General features: G+C 46.3%; 1 protein-coding gene across 10 annotated transcripts in view; it reads right to left on the minus strand.

Annotated features, from left to right (window-relative positions):
• FHAD1 (forkhead associated phosphopeptide binding domain 1) overlaps positions 1–17,805 on the minus strand; it is a 74,066-nt gene that overhangs the window by 26,089 nt on the left and 30,172 nt on the right. For 9 of the 10 annotated variants that reach the window (XM_053281274.1, XM_053281279.1, XM_053281277.1 and 6 more), the window contains 6 exons: positions 16,821–16,886; positions 16,381–16,485; positions 8,490–8,597; positions 5,212–5,286; positions 2,866–3,018; positions 1,806–2,001 (listed from right to left, as the gene is read on the minus strand). In XM_053281274.1, the coding sequence (XP_053137249.1) occupies positions 1,806–2,001; positions 2,866–3,018; positions 5,212–5,286; positions 8,490–8,597; positions 16,381–16,485; positions 16,821–16,886 (703 nt within the window). The remainder of the gene's footprint in view (positions 1–1,805; positions 2,002–2,865; positions 3,019–5,211; positions 5,287–8,489; positions 8,598–16,380; positions 16,486–16,820; positions 16,887–17,805) is intronic. The other variant, XM_053281275.1, reaches the window with a different exon arrangement.

Raw genomic sequence — 17,805 nt, forward strand, 5'->3', positions numbered from 1 at the left:
GCTGGAAGCAGTTGCTCGCTTCAGTAACAGCAAAGGCATCATCTCACACTGCACGGTAGGAAGGCAATGGTAAACCACTCCTGTATTCTACCCAGAAAACCACATGACTCTGTGGTTGCCAGGAGTCGACACTGACTCGACAGCACAATCTTTCCTTCTTTTCCTTTATGTGGTATTTGAGGAATTCCCTAGGAGTACCTTGTAGGCTAGGGGTGTGCAGAACCAGTTCGAATCCAACCTGGTTCGATTCGAACCAGCCCGGTTTGACCAGTTTTGAGTTCGAACTGGACTGGGTTCGGATCGAACCGGTTCAGGGTGCTTGTAAAGGGGAATCCAGAAAGGATTGCCCTTTACAAGCATCAGGGGGATCCGTAGCGACTGAATTAGGCTTCAAAAGAGTGCCGGGGTGTGGATGGGAGGCCCTTACTGGATTCCCTTTTGCAGGCACCTCGCATGGGGCCAACTTGGTTAGTGTGCACCAACCGAACCGCTCCGCCCATTCTAACAAACCAGTTCGTGGACTGGCAGCTCGGTTTGAATTTTAAATGAACTGCTGCTGGCGGGTCCGTGCACACCTCTATTGCAGGCCAGCCTGCAAGGCTCTGTCACATAAAATGTAGTTTATTCCATGGTTTTTGTTTTAACGAACTTGCTATTGCAGCAAGACTTTTTTTAAAAAAAAAAATCAGGTACTTGCAATTGTCTGAGGTCTGAGGCAATTGTCTGAGGTACATCACCCTCCAATACACTACCCTTCAATATTTGGGGCCTAATGAATTAGACAAAATCTTGAAAGATGGGTCTATGGCATTTATTAGGCACAAAGACTATGTTGAACTTTCATATGCCTACGATTATCAGTTATATTGTCCTGCAGCTGGCTTCCTGCAAGAGACATCACAGCATTCCCAGGGTAAAAAAAGACACTCATTTTTCCTGGGGCATTTTTAAACAGCAGACTTTACTGTGAGCCTTTACTGTGAGGCTTTACTGTGCATTTGAAGTTGCCCCCCACAAAAGACGCAAAAAGTTCATTTTTTAACCCCGGATATAAACCAGGCGACACTGTTAACATGCAATGAAGAACCTGAGTCGTGTGTGAAATGCTCCCTGATAGCTCACAGGGGTAAATCTGACCAATATGTGAACGCACACTTCCCTTCCGGAGGAGATGTGAACTAAAAGCCAGGTGTGAAAAACCTCCTGGAGGCTTTACACACAGGGCTTCTGCCCCGAATTGCCTTCAGAAGAGTGTGTGTGTGTGTTCACACACCAGCCAAACCTACCCCCAAGTCCCTTTGAGATCCTTGGACCCACTCCACACACAAATCGGGCTTTGTGATGCGAATTCTAGCTTGTCTCGACGTATTTCCGGATTTTTAAAATGCTGGTTTTGATCTACTTTTTCTGAAAACGCCAGAGAAAATAGGGAGAGACACTGACGAAGAATCATTAGCATAAGAGGGATGATCTCTTTAGAAATGCAGATATTGCTCTTCAGGAAGCGCTCTCTCTCCTCCTATTGGCTAGAAGAAAAACACACGCACGCCATGTGAACTTGTTTCAAAACAAAACCCGAGAGTAGAGGGGAGGGGCTGCTTCCCTCAATGCCGCAAGTGAAGTTCAAAGTGGCTTCGCTCAACATTTACCCCGAAGCACGAAGCCATGTGCAAATCACTCCCTGGGGATGCTTCAGTCAGAGGCATGGGAAGCCAACGGCACCCACATTCCCTCAGGATCAGACAGTGTGATTATCAAGCCTCTTTTTCGCCCAGTAAAAGAACTCGTAATGAAAAGAAGAGAACCTGGGTCAGAGTCAGAAACAGCGAGGCCCACATCCTGCAGGAGACGCTCCACTGCATCCACCCAGCTCAGCAGACTGAAGAGGACTTCAGCAGTTGAGGCCTGGACCTCCGAAGCAGGGGGAGGCAGGCACAGACCCTGAAGGTTGGAGATCTCCTTTTTCAAGCTGCTGCTGTTGTAGGACGTTCCCAGGAAAGCCTGACAAAGAAAGAGTGGGGCCTCAACATGCATGGCTCATCCACATGTCAACACTGCAGCAAAAACAAGGAAACCCTTTCCCAGAAAACAGTTTGGCCTGTTTATATAACAGTTAAGTCACCCCAGCAATTAATCATTTTGTGTCCTCCTTTCAACGGCCTTCTTACCTCCTCATTAAACACTTCTATAAAAGCAATTTTGGCTGCTTTTGTACGCCCCCCCACCCCAATGCTCCAGAAAAATCCAGGCCAGATCCCAAAAAAGCAATTCTGAAAAGAAGCCCAAAGAACTGGGTAAGGGCAGCAAACAGTCTCCAAATCCACAGCTCTCGTTTACACACACACACACTCTCTCTCTCCTGTGGTTATTATGGACAGCTCCCCTCCTAAGTGGCTTGAAAGGAATACTGGCTACTTACTATGAATGCTTCTTCTTGCTGCAGGATTTGAGGACATCCTTCCCTCCTGCTCCAGAGGCAGGAGCTGTTGGGTCGGGAGGGTTCAGACAACCAGAGATTCCGGGGTTAAAACCTCCCCTCCCCAGGAATCTCTGGTCGTGAGAACAGCTCCAGAGTTTTGCAAGTGTGTCTACACTCACAACCAATTGCCAAAGTGTGTCCATGAGAAGAACGAGGATGATTCTGAGCCCAGGGCATGACATGCTCCTTCACGGTGTCAGGCAGGATGTTCTTTTATTAGCTTTAGACTGCTGTTACTTGGAAGGAAGTCCCACTGAAGTCAGTGGAACTTGCTTCTGAGGAAATATGCATAGAATTGGGCCACAAATAATCTAAGTAAGTCCAGAACTAAACAAGTCCCAGGCTAAATGCTGAGTTCACTTGGAGAATACATGTAAACATCTTACCTGAAATCCATCCAAAGATTGTTTCAACAGCTCAACGTTTTCAGACAGTTCCTTCATTTCAGAGTTCTTCAGACATATTTCCTCTCTCAGCAACTTCTCGCTCTGGTGAAATTCCTTGTTGGTCTCCTGAATACGTTTTATCTTCTCAACAATCTGATCGACAGACAGAGAGACAGACAAGCTAATAAACAAAGGTTTAGGAAAGAACAAATATTCATTGCTAATTTCTACACTTCTCAGCTCATCACAGAAATAAATACCAAGGACATTTTCAGGTGGTTAAATGTCAACGTTGAAGTGTTAACAAAACATGTATCATCCCTTTTTCATCAACATTCACCTCTGCGCAGCAGTAGATTTAGATTTAGATTGTGAGCCCTTTGGGGACAGGGATCCATCTTATTTATTTATTATTTCTCTGTGTAAACTGCCCTGAGCCATTTTTGGAAGGGCGGTATAGAAATCGAATTTTTTTAATTATTATTATTTATTATTATTATTATTATTATTAATGAAACTTGGTGAATTCTTACAATACTCCCCTATTCCACACAGCACTGATGAGACAGAGATTGCTGATTTCAAACAAAAAGGGTTTGAAATGAGCTGTGCTTGTTCATGTCAAAGAAACTGTACTTGCTTTTGTTGTGAGTCACTTTTTTGTCATGCCTTTTCTCCCAGATTACCTTCACAACAACCCTGTGAGGAAGATCAAGCTTGGGGCAGGGATTTGAACCCACTCATTGGGATATGAGTGGGGATCTTCCTCACTCTTATCCCAACATTTCTAACCACTGTAACACACGAATGGAGCGAGAGAAGGATGTGAGGGTGGGGGAAACCCAGAGACAGACCCTAAGGCCGGCAAGGCCGGGACACGGGTGTGTTTCTGGGTGCAGACACCGCACAGAGGCAGGCAGTCCTAAAGCAGCGTCAGGGTAGTTTCTTCTTTCTCTGGCCAAACCCAAAGCTGCCCCCTTTCGTGTTCTGCTGGACAAATGAGTCACCCAAACCCCTCCCACCCCATCTTGGGGGTGGCTGCAGGTAGCTGCCAGAAAAGATCCGCGGTGATCTCCCTTGATTGCCCATTCATTAGCATTTGTTGTTAGTAGCCAAGAATGGCAAAAATGGCCAGGACCCACCCAGACTCTGACCTGGAGGCTGTTGGAGATGGAGTTCCAGTGCATCACCCTTTTGCATCAATGATCCTAATGACCACTAGGGGCACTGGGAGTAGAGATAGTGAGTAAGGGTCTCCCTCTCACTGTTCTACCTGTCTCTACTCTATGACCCCTGATATGACTCTACAGGTATTTCCTGTTGAGAGTCAGATTCCCTTCCTTTCCTCTTAGAGAGGAGATGGAAACATCTCTCTCCCCCTCCCCCCCCACATATCCATTATGTAGATCTATAGATTAGGGCTAGGTCTTTCCTATCCAAAGTGTACTTCACCAATAAATACTGAGCAGTTTGTTCTACAAGAATCTCCATGTGTCTTCTCTAAATAGCTGCAACCACTAAACTCTGCAAACAACTCTGTAACTGGAGTGGGTGCCCTTCCTTAGTGCTCTGCTGATTATCTGCTGGGTCGGGGGGTAAAAATTACAACCCCCAACAGAGATGCCCCTCTAAGAGGAGGAATGAGCATGTTCCAGCAGAGAGCCTCGTCTCCCACAAAAGCCCCCAAGATTATTATTATTATTATTATTTTAACATTTATATCCCGCTCTTCCTCCAAGGAGCCCAGAGCGGTGTACTACATACTTGAGTTTCTCTTTCACAACAACCCTGTGAAGTAGGTTAGGCTGAGAGAGAAGTGACTGGTCCAGAGTCACCCAGCTAGTTTCATGGCTGAATGGGGATTTGAACTCGGGTCTCCCCAGTCCTAGTCCAGCACTCTAACCACTACACCACGCTGGCTCATGCAACAGACCCTGAACAACCCTTCTTGGAGTCATCCCTTTGGAGGAGCTCTGGGGATTGGAACCCGGCCCCCACCATTGCTCCTGGGACCCCAGGAGCAGGGGTGATGCCGTACCAGGGCTGAATTCCAATAGCAGAGGTTAAGTGGCTGCTCAAGGCCTCTCTCCCAATGTGTCTACTCAGGAGGAGGGACCCTGTTTGGATCAGGGCCAGAGCTCCTGCCTATGCATAACCATCAGCAGCCAGACTTTGCTGGTCCGGCCGCCCGCACGTTCTTCGAGTGCTGCCTGAAGACTGCCTTGCTGGTTCCGGGTACGGACAAGAGGCCGGACGGGGAAACAAGGCAGGCTGGCCCACAATAGGAACGCAAGGCCCACCTTCTGGCCTCCAAAGGCACCAGTCTCAAAAAGGCCAAGATCTTACCTCCTGGTCTGTTTCCGGCTTTTCCGAAAGTGGCGAAAAGAGGACTTCCGTAACTTGGTTTCTGAACAGTTTCAGCTAAAAGCCAAACACAACAGAAAAACACATCACAATTGGATTAATATGGCCGCTGTTGGAGGCTCCCTTAGCCTTGTAGAAATATCTCCAAGACCTCCAGTCCAGGGCCTTCCGGCACACTGATTCCCATCCGCCCAGTTTCTCCCTGTGCTTGTCCTTCCCTCTGGCTCCTGCAATGTCTTCGGGGTCCTCACTGTGATGGAGACGGAATCCCAGGGCAGACATCCTGTTAGTACCCCCAGTGTGTTATTCAGCAAAGTGCCAGAGAAACACCCACTCCTAGGTAAGGTCCCCTTCCCTTGGGCTGCCAAGGTCTGTGGCATCATTTACCCTGATGTGTAACTGAGGAGGGAGGGGCATTGTAGGTCTCTCAGGCCAGGGCTGGTATAATGAGAATCCGCCAGCCAGCCAAGAGACAGCCAGGAAGCATGCAGGTAGGAAAGACCTAACCCTATCTAAAGGTAAAGGTAAAGTGTGCCGTCGAGTTGGTGTCGACTCATGGTGCTCACAGAGCCCTGTGGTTGTCTTTGGTAGAATACAGGAAGGGTTGACCATTGTGAGTTGTGGGTTTACCATTGTGAATACCATTTACCATTGTCGGTAAATGGGTTTTCCATTCTCCAAATGTTTACCATTGTGGGTTTGCCATTGTGAATACAGGAGGGGTTTACCAGTATGAGATGATGCCTTTCAGCATCTTCCTATATCGCTGCTGCCCAATATAGTACCAGCGGGGATTCGAACCGGCAACCTCTGGCTTGCTAATCAAGTCATTTCCCCACTGCGCCATTAGGCAGAGAGGGCCAGCATAGCGTAGTGGTTAGAGTGTTGGATAGTACCGGGAAGACCCGAGTTCGAATCCCCATTCAACCATGAAACTTACTGGGTGACTCTAGGCCAGTCATGTATCTCTTGACCTAACCTACCTCACAGGGTTGTTGTGAGGATAAAAATAAGCATGTAGCTCCTCGGAGGAAGAGTGGGATATAGATGTAATAAATAAAAACAATGTTAAAAAGTAGTAATAGTTGGCTATGGAAAACGCCCATATTGGGCAGCAGCGATCTAGGAAGATGCTATACTCCCGATGTTGTTGACTACAACTCCCATAATCCCAAGCCAAAGGCCATTGCAGCTGGGGATGTTGGGAGTTGTAGTGAACATCTGGAAACCCCTGTTAGAGGGAACAGGGGCCACCACGCGTCCCATAGGTGCTCCTGTGTGTTGCCAGTGTTTTGACATCGTGCTCGCTGCCCTGTCAGCAGGGTGCCATGCATATTTCCGATGCCTTGTTTCAAATTTTAATGAGGCATTATGGCCCTATAAGGTGGTAATAAAACGTGCAGGAAAGTAGCTGTATTTTTGCATAGTAGGGAAGCTTGCCACGGAGTTTATGCACTGCAGCATGGTGCAGTATGGGCAGTTCTTTGCCCCCCCCACCCGGCCCGTGCTTGCTTCCTCCACCCTCCTGCCGTGGGGAGAGAAACAGGCAGGGAGAAATCCCGGCTTTCCCCTCCTTTCCTCCCCACAGATCCCAAACCCCACACCTCCCTCCTCCGCTGCTTGCTTCCAATATATCTTGAGCTCGTCAACGCAGAAGGGGAGACGGAGGGGGAGGGAGGAGTGTTGGAAGTTAAGGACTTTGCGCTGTCTCTTGTCTCAGACAGTGGAGGACAGACTAGTGAGTCAGAGGGCTAGAGGGTCAAGACATTGGTCACCCCTTCTCCACTGCTCTGACACTATCCCTTTGGATATGTAGCTTGCTAATCTCAGGGTGACTTCCTTCCTCTCTCTCTTCCCTACCTGTCCTTCTACCTTGCAACATGGCAAGCTCCTCTCCCTGCACCATGTGTGCAGAGAGGATGCAGAATCCATCTGCATCCAGCTAGATAGATAGATTAGAGATCCTAACTCCTCACTTTCCTATCTAGAATGAAGTTCCTTAATAAATGCCTTATATATTAATTTGAAACTATGAATTGGCTCCAAGTTACTTTACTCTCAGCAGACACGCATGCCTAAGTAAATTCCGCTGTGTTGTGCCTCTGTGCACTCTGCTATAATGAGAAAGGGATTCTCTCACCAAAGAGAATTCCCAACAGATCAGAGGGGTTTTATTACGATTACTAGCTTCCTCTGCGCAGCTGCCGGCAGGCCTAGCACACCGCTTCTCCTCCCGTCCCTGTCGCTAATCAGCAGCTCACTTGTGAACTCTCGCGAGAGCTGCCAGACATGGGATTAGCGACGGGTACGTTTAAGAGAATGAAATATATAGATTTTCCCACCGGGGTTCATTTGTGCATTTCCACTTTTAATTTGCTACTGTGACCAGAGACTCATATTAGTGCAGCCGAGTAAGTAAGTAAGTAAATTTATTATGGTCCTTAGACCAGCTTAACATTTAAAATAATACATTTATAATTTACAAAGTATTCAAATTGCTAATACAAGCTCTACGAAGTTTGGATGCAACAAAAACAAAACAAAACTCGGCCATATTTATAGAAATAACAGATTTAAAATTTGACAGCAAAAAAATCCAAGTAAAATTGATCCGTATGGATGATTCTTTAAAAAGTGATCGGTATGGCCAGGATGATTCTTTAAGAGAGGAGCAATAATACAAGCATCCCTGTAAAATTGACAATACAGAATAACATGAACAACTAACTCTATGTCACCTGAGCCAAAAGGGCAACGACACAATGCGTATGGAGGAACTCGTTTATATTTCCTGTCTAGGAGTGCAGAGGGAAGGGTGTTCAAACGAGCAAGGGTCAGTGCTCTCCTAAACTTAGGTAAAAACATATGATCTAAATATTCAGCCGGTTTGTGGCTGAAGTTTGTGGCCTATATAGATTCCCCTTGGTAAGTGCAGCTGAGCAGATTGCTGAATCCAACCCTTTCTCGTGCACTCTTTACTGAAGAGCAAGCCCACTGAACTACATCATTTACTTCCGTGCAACCCCACTTGCTGACTACAAGGCAAAGGGCAGGGAAAGAGAACAGTCACTTACTTAAAAGGAAGCCCATTGAACTGAATTATGATTCATTGACTCTGTACTTTATAGATTAAGATCTTCTACCTGGAGATGCCTTGGACTTATCATACATGCAAAGCACACGCATTCCACCACTGCATTGGGGCCTGCCCCCTGCAGTGTAGCCCAGAGAGAAGGTGCTGTTTTTCAGTCACTTCCTACCTGATTTCCTGCCAGCTCCATGTCTGACCTGATGAGGCGTTCCCGGCGCCCCATTTCTTGTAGCTGCTGGGATCGCCTCTCACACTCTTGCTTCAGGTCCTCTTCAGCCTGAAAAGAAATCAAGCCTGGGAATACAAGCAAGGCCATGCTGACGGCACAAAAATACGGTGTTGAGGGGGCAGCGTTCCTTCTAGGAGGGATCCCCAGATGTTGTTGACTACAACTCCCAGAATCCTCAGTGGCAATGGCTTTTACTTGGGGATTATGGGAGTTGTAGTACACAACATCTGGGAATCCCTGTTAGAGTGAACACTGTGAAGGAGGTAATTCTCACTTTTCCTGAAACGGACCTTGGAATGTTTCCAGTATGGGAAACAGGGCCTGTCACTCAGTGCAGAGTTTGGCACTGGGTGCAAGATCAGGGAAGAAAGACACTCAGACTTGGTTTTAAAAATACAACCATACCCAGGTTTATAGTCCTGTTGAGTAGATTGGCCTAAATGTGTGTGGAATAATATCTACTACTACTGTAGATGGACCAAGGGTCTGACTCAGTATACGGCAGCTTCCTATGTTCCTAGTTCCATCTGCTCCAGGGATTTTGTGGCCTATACAGGGGCAGGGTATAAATATTTTTAATCATCATCATCATCATCATCGGGCTTTGTCTTCAGAATTCTAGCCTATCTTGGTGTATTTCTGGGTTTTTAAAATGCGGGGTTTTAAGCGACTTTTTCTGAAAACGCAGGAGCAAATAGGAAGAGGCACTGATGTAGAATCATTAGCATAATAAGAGAGATACTCTCTTTAGAAATGCAGACGTAACTCTTTAGAAAGCTCCCCCCGCCCCCCCCCCCCGGCACTGGCTAGAAGGAAAACACGGAGGCATGCCATGTGAGCTTGCATCAAAACAAAACCCGAGAGCAGAGGGGAGGGGCTGCTTCCCCTCAATGCCCCGAGTGCGATTCGAAGGGGCTTCGCTCAACATTTACCCTGCAGCATGAAGCCCTTGTGCGAATAACTCCCAGGCTCTACTGTGGGTTCACTGCAAGGCTTTACTGCGAGTTGGAAGTAGCCACAAAAAAACGAGGCAAAAAGTGGATTTTTTTTAAACCCGGAAATAAATCGGGCTATACTCTCACGCGCAATGAAAAATCGCTAAATGTGTGTGAAGTGCTCCCCGACAGCTTGCAGGGACTTTGGGTTAAATCTGGCCAATATGTGAATTCACTCTCTCCATTCTGGAAGGGAACTAAAGAACTAAAAGCCAGATGTGAAAAACTTCCTGGCTCCAGTAAAACCTAACTGAGTGTCCATTCGTTTGTGATTGCTTTGCCATCTAGTGGCGAGCCAGGATGGGTGCAGAATTTCTGGGGCCTGTCTCCTTCTTTCCATAGAGGTAGCTACAGTGTCAGTGGCGTAACAAGGTCTGAATGGACAGTGTGTGCAAGAATTCCTTATCTCGCGGCACCAGAGGCAGCACAATTTTTTAAGGCCCCCCCTGCTAAGGGGGGGGGGGCAACCCTGATCGTGCCCATATGCAGATCCTCAGATATCAGGAGCTCTAATCACTGCCCGTGTAATCTTTGTACAGTGTATGCCGGCAGAAATGTTCACATATTTGGTACCCAGATTGGTACCTATGTTCACTTTAAAAATGAATGTATGTACAGCCATTTAAACAGAAACACACCCAATACTTCCCTGCATGCAGGAAACCTGCATGCAACTGCACGCCTATGAAACATAGGAACATAGGAAGCTGCCATATACTGAGTCAGACCATAGGTCTAGCTAGCTCAGTACTGTCTACACAGACTGGCAGCGGCTTCTCACTCACCCCTATCTTGGAGATGCTGCCAGGGAGGGAACTTGAAACCTGCTCTTCCCAGAATGGCTCCATCCCCTGAGGGGAATATCTTAAAGTGCTCACATGTGCTCCCCCATTCAAATGTAAACCATAGCAGAGCCTGCTTAGCTAGGGGAACAAGTCATGCTTGTTACCACAAGACCAGCTCTCCTCTCTTTAACATAATGTACAGTTTGACCTTAGGAACATAAGAACACAGGAAGCTGCCATATACTGAGTCAGACCACTGGTCTATCTAGCTCAGGATGGTCTACCCAGACTGGCAGCGGCTTCTCCAGGGTTGCAGGCAGGAGTCTCTCTCAGGCCTATCTTGGAGATGCTGCCAGGGAGGGAGCTTGAAACCTTCTGCTCTTCCCAGAGAGGCTCCATCCCCTGAGGGGAATATCTTCCAGTGCTCACATGTGGTCCCCCATTCAAATGCAAACCAGGGCAGACCCTGCTTAGCTAGGGGGACAAAGTCATGCTTGCTACCACAAGACCAGCTCTCCTCTCACACTAAGGCCCTCCAGATATCATTTATTTACTTCCTAACCCACTGAATCCATCATCTTCTCCATCACATGCAACAGAATCCAGGCCACCATTTGAAAAACAAACAGATCCTTTTAAAAGGCAACACCACAGTTGAGACTGGGACTAGTTAAAAGAACATGGATTGTCTGCTTTGCATACAGAAGGCCGCAGGTGCAGTTCCTGACAGCCTCTGGGAAAGGCTCCTGGCGGAAACCTTGGAGAACTGCTGCCAGTCAGAGTAGACTGAGTGAGTATTGTCTACACTGACTGGCAGCAGAGCTCCAAGAGCCAGATGGACTAAAGGTTTGACTCAGCAGAAGGCTGGAGAGGGCCTAGCTGGGGACAAGGTTTGAAAATGGCCCCCCACTTCATCTCATTCCCCATCACCCAGGTCATTCATTCGATTTCTATACCGCCCTTCCAAAAGTGGCTCAGGGTGGTTTACACAGAGAAATAACAAATAAATAAAGATGGCTCCCTGTCCCCAAAGGGCTCACAGTCTAAAAAGAAACATAAGACAGACCCCAGCAACAGTCACTGGAGGTCCTGTGCTGGGGGTGGAGAGGGCCAGTTACTCTCCCCCTGCTAAACAAAGAGAATCACCACGGTAAAAGGTGCCTCTTCGCCAAGTTAGCAGGGTGTGTTTTTTGCCAAGTTTGCCACAAAAGAACTTTAAGGACATGTCTAATATTTTGGGAAGCAGGTTAACAAGGGAGACAAGTAAAAAAACCTGAATCCTTTAAAAGTGTAATAATGATAAAAATGATAATTGGAAGAAGATGAGCATGGTTTTAAAGTTGGAGGAAGAAACATCAATAAACTGCACTATGCTGATGACACCACTATGATAGCTGAGAATGCAGATGATCTGCAAGCTCTAGTAATGAAAGTCAAGGAGCATGGTGGAAAAATGAGATGACGACTAATTGTCAAGAAGACTAAACTAATGACAACGGGTACAGCAACCAGCCTCAGAACTGGTAATGAAGACATTGAAGTGGTGGAGAGCTTCTGCCTTTTAGGATTGACCGTCAACAGTCAAGGATCCAGCAGTCAAGAAAGACACCGCAGACTAGCACTTGGTAGGGTTGCAAGGAAGGCCTCGGAAAGGATATTTAGATGCTGTGACGTGTCTATATACCTACAAAGATTAGAATCGTTGGGACAATGGTTTTCCCTGTGACACTCTATGGATGCGAAAGCTGGACTTTGAAGAAGCAAGAGAGAAAAAGCGTTGACGCTTTTGAACTTTGGTGCTGGAGAAGACTTTTGAGGATACCGTCCATGGACAGCCAGGAAAACAAATAAATGGACCAAAGAACAAATCAATCCAGAATTTTCTCTAGAGGCACAAATGACCAGGCTCAAACTATCATACTTTGGGCACATGATGCAAAGACCCAGCTCCCTTGAGAAGTCCATAATGCTGGGAAAAGTGGAAGGAGAAGAAGAGGATATCCAGGAGCAAGGTGGATGGACTCGATTCTGACAGCCATGAATGCACCACTGAGAGACCTTCAAGGCCAAGTGGAAGACAGATCATCCTGGAGAGAATCTATCTATGTGGTCGTGATGACACTTCCATCCATCCATCCATCCATCCAATGATGATCACATACATGCAACCCCTAGGAAGGTTACAGTGTTGAACTAGGACTGGGGAGGCTCAAGTTCAAAACCCTGTTCAGCCACGAAACTCACTGGGTGATTTTGGGCCACTCATTGACCTCTCAGCCCAACTAACCTCAGAGGGTTGCTGTGAGGATAAACATCACCATGTACACCACTCTGGATTCCTCAGAGGAAGAGTGGGATACGCATGTAAAAATGTATAAAGAAGCACTTCACTAGAACTACTGTGTTGCATGCACAAACCTATGCAGCAACAAGTAACTACTACTACTACTACTACTTGTATAAAGGTAAAGGGTAAAGGTAAAGTGTGCCATCAAGCCAATTTTGACTCCTGGCGCCCACAGAGTCCTGTGGTTTTCTTTTGGTAGAATACAGGAGGAGTTTACCATTGCCATCTTCCGTGCAGTATGGTGTTTCCCATAGTTTGGGAAACATACCAGTGGGGATTCAAACTGGCAACCTCTGGCTTGCTAGTCGGGCATTTCCCCACTGCTCCACTTAAGGTGACTCTTTGTATACTGCTTTTCAACCAAAGTTTCCAAAGCGGTTTACATAGAAAAATAAATAAATTAAGATGGTCCCCTGTCCCCAAAAGACTCACAGTCTAAAAAGAAACACAAGGTAGACACCAACAGCAACCACTGGAGGGATGCTGTGCTGGGGTTGGAGAGGGCCAGTTGCTCTCCCCTGCTACGTATAAAAGCAATGAATGACTGCAGGTTTGTAAAGCAAAACAGTAGAAAACAGAACTGGGAAGTAATTGGCAGACAATTTTGTTTTTGTAAAACAAAAAGAGAGGCTACACTTGGAAGATAACAAAACCAAACCAAAAATTAAACAAAGTCATCTCAAGAGCAATTCACTGTGTGTCTCTCTTTTTAAAAGAAAAATATTATGTAAAAAGACAGAGCAGCAAACAATATTTTCTGACAGTAGTTTAGCTATTGAATGGTTTTTGGCAAAATTGGTTGAAAAACCTTTGCTGTAGACAGAGGCGTATCTAGGGAAAATAGCGCCTAGGGCAAGCACTGAAATGGCGCCCCCTATCCAAACATCTGAAACCCATCTTTAAGATAACTTTACCATAATATCAGCTGAAAAATACAAGTCAAGCTCCTTCATCTTTTAATATTTCAAAAACTATTTAGCAGTGGACGTAGCCAGACCAAAAAATGCTGGAAAACTACCAATTTCAGTATGCTGGGGATCCTGAAATACCCAAATACTATGTGGAGGTGTACTTGGAAAACTAAACAGAAGTTCCTGCCTAATTCTCTACTATGCATTGTAGCATCACTATTACATAAGTTTTAAAAATCAATGGAGAATTTGACTTTTCCCAGATACTCTGAAAATAATTAAAGGATATACAGAGTAAACTGTGTCACTGCTTGGAATATATTCTAGTCTTTCAGAAAGACAGTTAAAATGAGAGAAAGAGAGCAAGAAACTCCCAGTGGGCCTTAATACTAAGGATTTCACACTGATTCAAAGACAAACTCACCATTAATAGTCATATTATTAAGACATCACATTTAACTCACATCACAAGAAGCAAAGTAGAACAAATGAATACAATCCTAGCTCATACGCTTCAGCTCAGTATTCACAAACCCTGATTCTCTGTACATCGTGCCAAACTAGATATGTGTACAGTGACTTATATTATATTAATTTATTTTTTTTTAAATCTGTAGCCCCTTCAGGGGGCTTCATAAAGGCTGGGGGGGGGGTCTGCAAAAGTTCTCCCTCCCCCGCTGGCCTCTAGAGCCTCGCAGGGACCATTCGAGCATGTGCAGTGGCCATTTTTAAAAATAATTTTCTTAAATGGCCGCTGAAAACAAAATGGCCACTGTGCATGATCAAATGGCCTCTGTGAGGCCTGGCATGGCCTAGGGCTTCACAGAGGCCATTTGAGCATGTGTGGTGGCCATTTTGTTCTGGTGGCCATTTTTGTTATTTTTTTTAAATTTTAAAAATGGCGCCCCTCTTCAAATGGTGCCCGGGGCACGTGCCCTGCCTGCCCCACCCCTAGATATGCCCCTGGCTGTAGAAATGTCAGATGAGGGTAGAGAGCATATCAAAAACAGAGGACACAGGAAAAACACTCTAGAGTAAAACTTCATAGGCATAAAGGGTACGACACCAAAAAGGTGGTGCCTGCTGCCTTCTAGTGATGGAAAACCTTCCGGAGAGGCAGTAGACATTAACTGGAACATAGAAACACAAAAACCCTTAAACCTTAGCACAAATGAATAAAAGTTCTTTACCAGAATAGAGAAGCAAAGAGAGAATAGAGGCAACAGAGAGGAAAGTGTTTCTCCTTCCACTTAGAAAACAAAGTGGAAGGAGAAACATTTTCATCTTGGATTTCTTTCTTTGCCTCTGATCTCTTTTTGTTCTCATTCCTATTTTCCTTCTCTCCCGTCACAATTCCACCTCATATCTTTATTCCATGAAAGTGTTGGCTCTCCTTTCTCATTTCCTCTGGCTGGAAGCCCTGCTCAAATTAACACCACAGGAAAAGAAGAGGGGGAAACAGGCTCAACGTGCAGACCTGCAACACAGATGACTCTTGCTGTGTTAATCGGTCCATTTTGCATGTCTGAAGGGAAAGGGGATCCTTAAGAGATGCCACAAGCCAAGTGAGGTATGTGCAAAGCTCAGGGAGAATTGAGGCTGGAAGGAAGAGAGGCTCAAGTCAAACAGCTTCTCAACAGAGGCAGCCTGAGAGAAGACAGGAGAGTGTGCTAACAAGATAGGACAGCATGCAAAGGTTTGAGCATGCTTAGCACACCGTGGCTCAATGTTCGCTCCACAACTGTACAGTTCAGAGTTCATGTGTATTGTAACCTCTGTTCAAACTGAGGCTCAGTTCCCAGTCTTAGGGACACTCTCTAGATGCTCTTCCCAGAGCAGCTCCATCCCCGAGGGGAATCTCTTCCAGAGCTTACACTTCTAGTCTCCCATTCAAATACAAACCAGGACAGACCCTGCTTAGCTAAGGTGACAGTCCTGCTTGCTACCACCAGACCAGCTCTCCCTCCCTCTAAATAAGCTCTATCCCCTCAAGACATTCCAACTGCTCCGCCCACTTGGCTGTCCGTCAATTGCCTTCTGAGTCCACGAACACACAGCTCCATGGAATTACGTTGGGGCAATAATCTAGGGGGGTTTTGCCTCTTTTTTCTCCAGAGTTTTGTGAAATCGACATATCCGCAGTTTATCCAGAGCATGCTGATACCTCCCTCTCTCTCATCCCCACAGGTGTTCCAGTTATGCGTTCACAAGGATCGTAACATTTTCAGCTCTTTCAGACAGGAGGACCTCGATGTTTGCAGGCGTTCTGTTCCTGGCTGCAACCGCGGATTTGGAAACCACAAATATCGAGTCATTGGGGCTATGGGCCCGTGGGGGTTAGGTTCCCGGTTGTTGGGGAAATGATAAAAAATGATAGAAAATTGGCCAAATTTGGGGGGAAATGTGTGGGGCAAGTTCCCTACCATGCTTCACCAGTCCCCTGAGCTGCACTGTGCCCTGAAAAACCACAATTGCCCCCCATTTTTAAACAACGGGGCCACTTTGAGGTTCTGAAACACAAAATGCCAGCCAGGAATTATCTCCGCGGTGATTTCTGGCCATCCCCGACCCATGGATACACGAGGTCAGCGTGTCCCCACCACTTTGCCCCACGTATGCCAAGGCTGGGTGTCTTTTACCTGACTGTGGATACAAGAATTCGCAAATATCGAGGTCTGCCTGTAGGTTGGTTTATAGTCAAAGGCTCTTACAGCTGGAGAACCGGTGTGCTTGAAGCTCCCCGAAAAGGCCAAAAACTGCCCTGCAAAACTCTTGAAGGAAGTGGATGCTTACCTTTGCTTTTTCGGCAAGCCTCTTGGATAAGGCTTCCTGCTCTCTACGGTACTTCTGAATTTCTTCTTCGGACCTCTTCTCTTGCAGTTCCAGCTCACTGATATGCTGCAAGACACCCAGGATAACTAGATCAATTGCAGAAACTAACACCAACCTGCAGTCAGAGGTTAGGATAATATGTAAGAAAGACATGCAGAGCTACCGTGGGTTAGAGGTTAAAAACATTGAGTCGTTTCCAGGCACAGCTTTTATCCAACTCCAAATACAGTATTTTATGGAACTAACATCCCTACAACATGCAGTTAGTTGCTGTCACCTTCTATGATCTATTTAGTGGGGAAAGGTGTTTTTTTTAAGGTTAAACTCTTAAGAAATCCCTGCCTCTCAGGAAGGCATGATTTCAAAACCTGCTCCCACGAGATAACTGAAGGCTAACTCACATCCTGATATGCACTTATTTCTTTGTCTCGGAGATCACGCTTCAGTTCATCTTTAATTCTAGCACACTGCAACAAACAGCAATGAAGGGGAAAAAATGTGATCAGGCAAGAAAGATATTGTCATGTTCGCACTTGAGCATGGAGAACACCTGTAAAGCACTAACACTGCCAAAGGTCTTGATTTCACAATAAACACTATAGAAAACCCCAGATAAATAAACCAGCCAGGCTAAATGCTGGCTCTCTCCCCCACTGTCTACACATTCAAGACATCTGCCACAGTGTCACAGCAAAGAATGCGGAAAACCTGTCTTCTGGGTCAATGACCAAGAAATCGGCCGGTTGCGCCAGTACAGGTCAGTATGTCTTGGGGATGTGAGGAGAGGCTGTTCTTTGTTCTGTTAACAATCCTGCCCCGGGTCGCTTTTTAACAGAAACCAAGTTTGAAAAATCCCAAACTACACAGAGACCCACACAGGGACCTGCAGGGACCTACAAACATAGGCTTGGATCACTAGCCAGTCATTATTTGTGGTCACCGCCAATCCTCTCTCCTCCTTCACAGAGGCGCTCTTACTCTTGGACTTCCAGGCAGGATGTCTAGGACCTTCACGCCCCCTGGGTGCCCCCCCCCCTCAATCCTCTTTAGTCTGTCCCGGGTGGCGTGGTCGCTGCACCGTGCTGCCGGCATGGTCGTGACCTGTGCCCGGTAGCCGAGCGTGACCTCTGCTTTAGAGACAGAGGGGGGAGTGGGGAAAGAAATATGTGGGATGGGAATATGTTCAGCTGCATGTTGAAATGTTTCTGCTAGTGTATACTTGCATAAATATACCTTATTAACTTACATTCTTGTGAGTTCAGTTGCTGTTTGTGCCCTCAAGAACCCATGAGTTAAAAATACTGTGATACTGTGTGTGTCACGGTGTATGTATGCGTGTGTGTAGGGGATGATGCTTAACTTGCAGTGGGGGGCCTCCAAAGACAT

The sequence above is a fragment of the Hemicordylus capensis genome, chromosome 16 (assembly GCF_027244095.1).
Source record: "Hemicordylus capensis ecotype Gifberg chromosome 16, rHemCap1.1.pri, whole genome shotgun sequence".
Lineage (NCBI taxonomy): Eukaryota > Metazoa > Chordata > Lepidosauria > Squamata > Cordylidae > Hemicordylus > Hemicordylus capensis.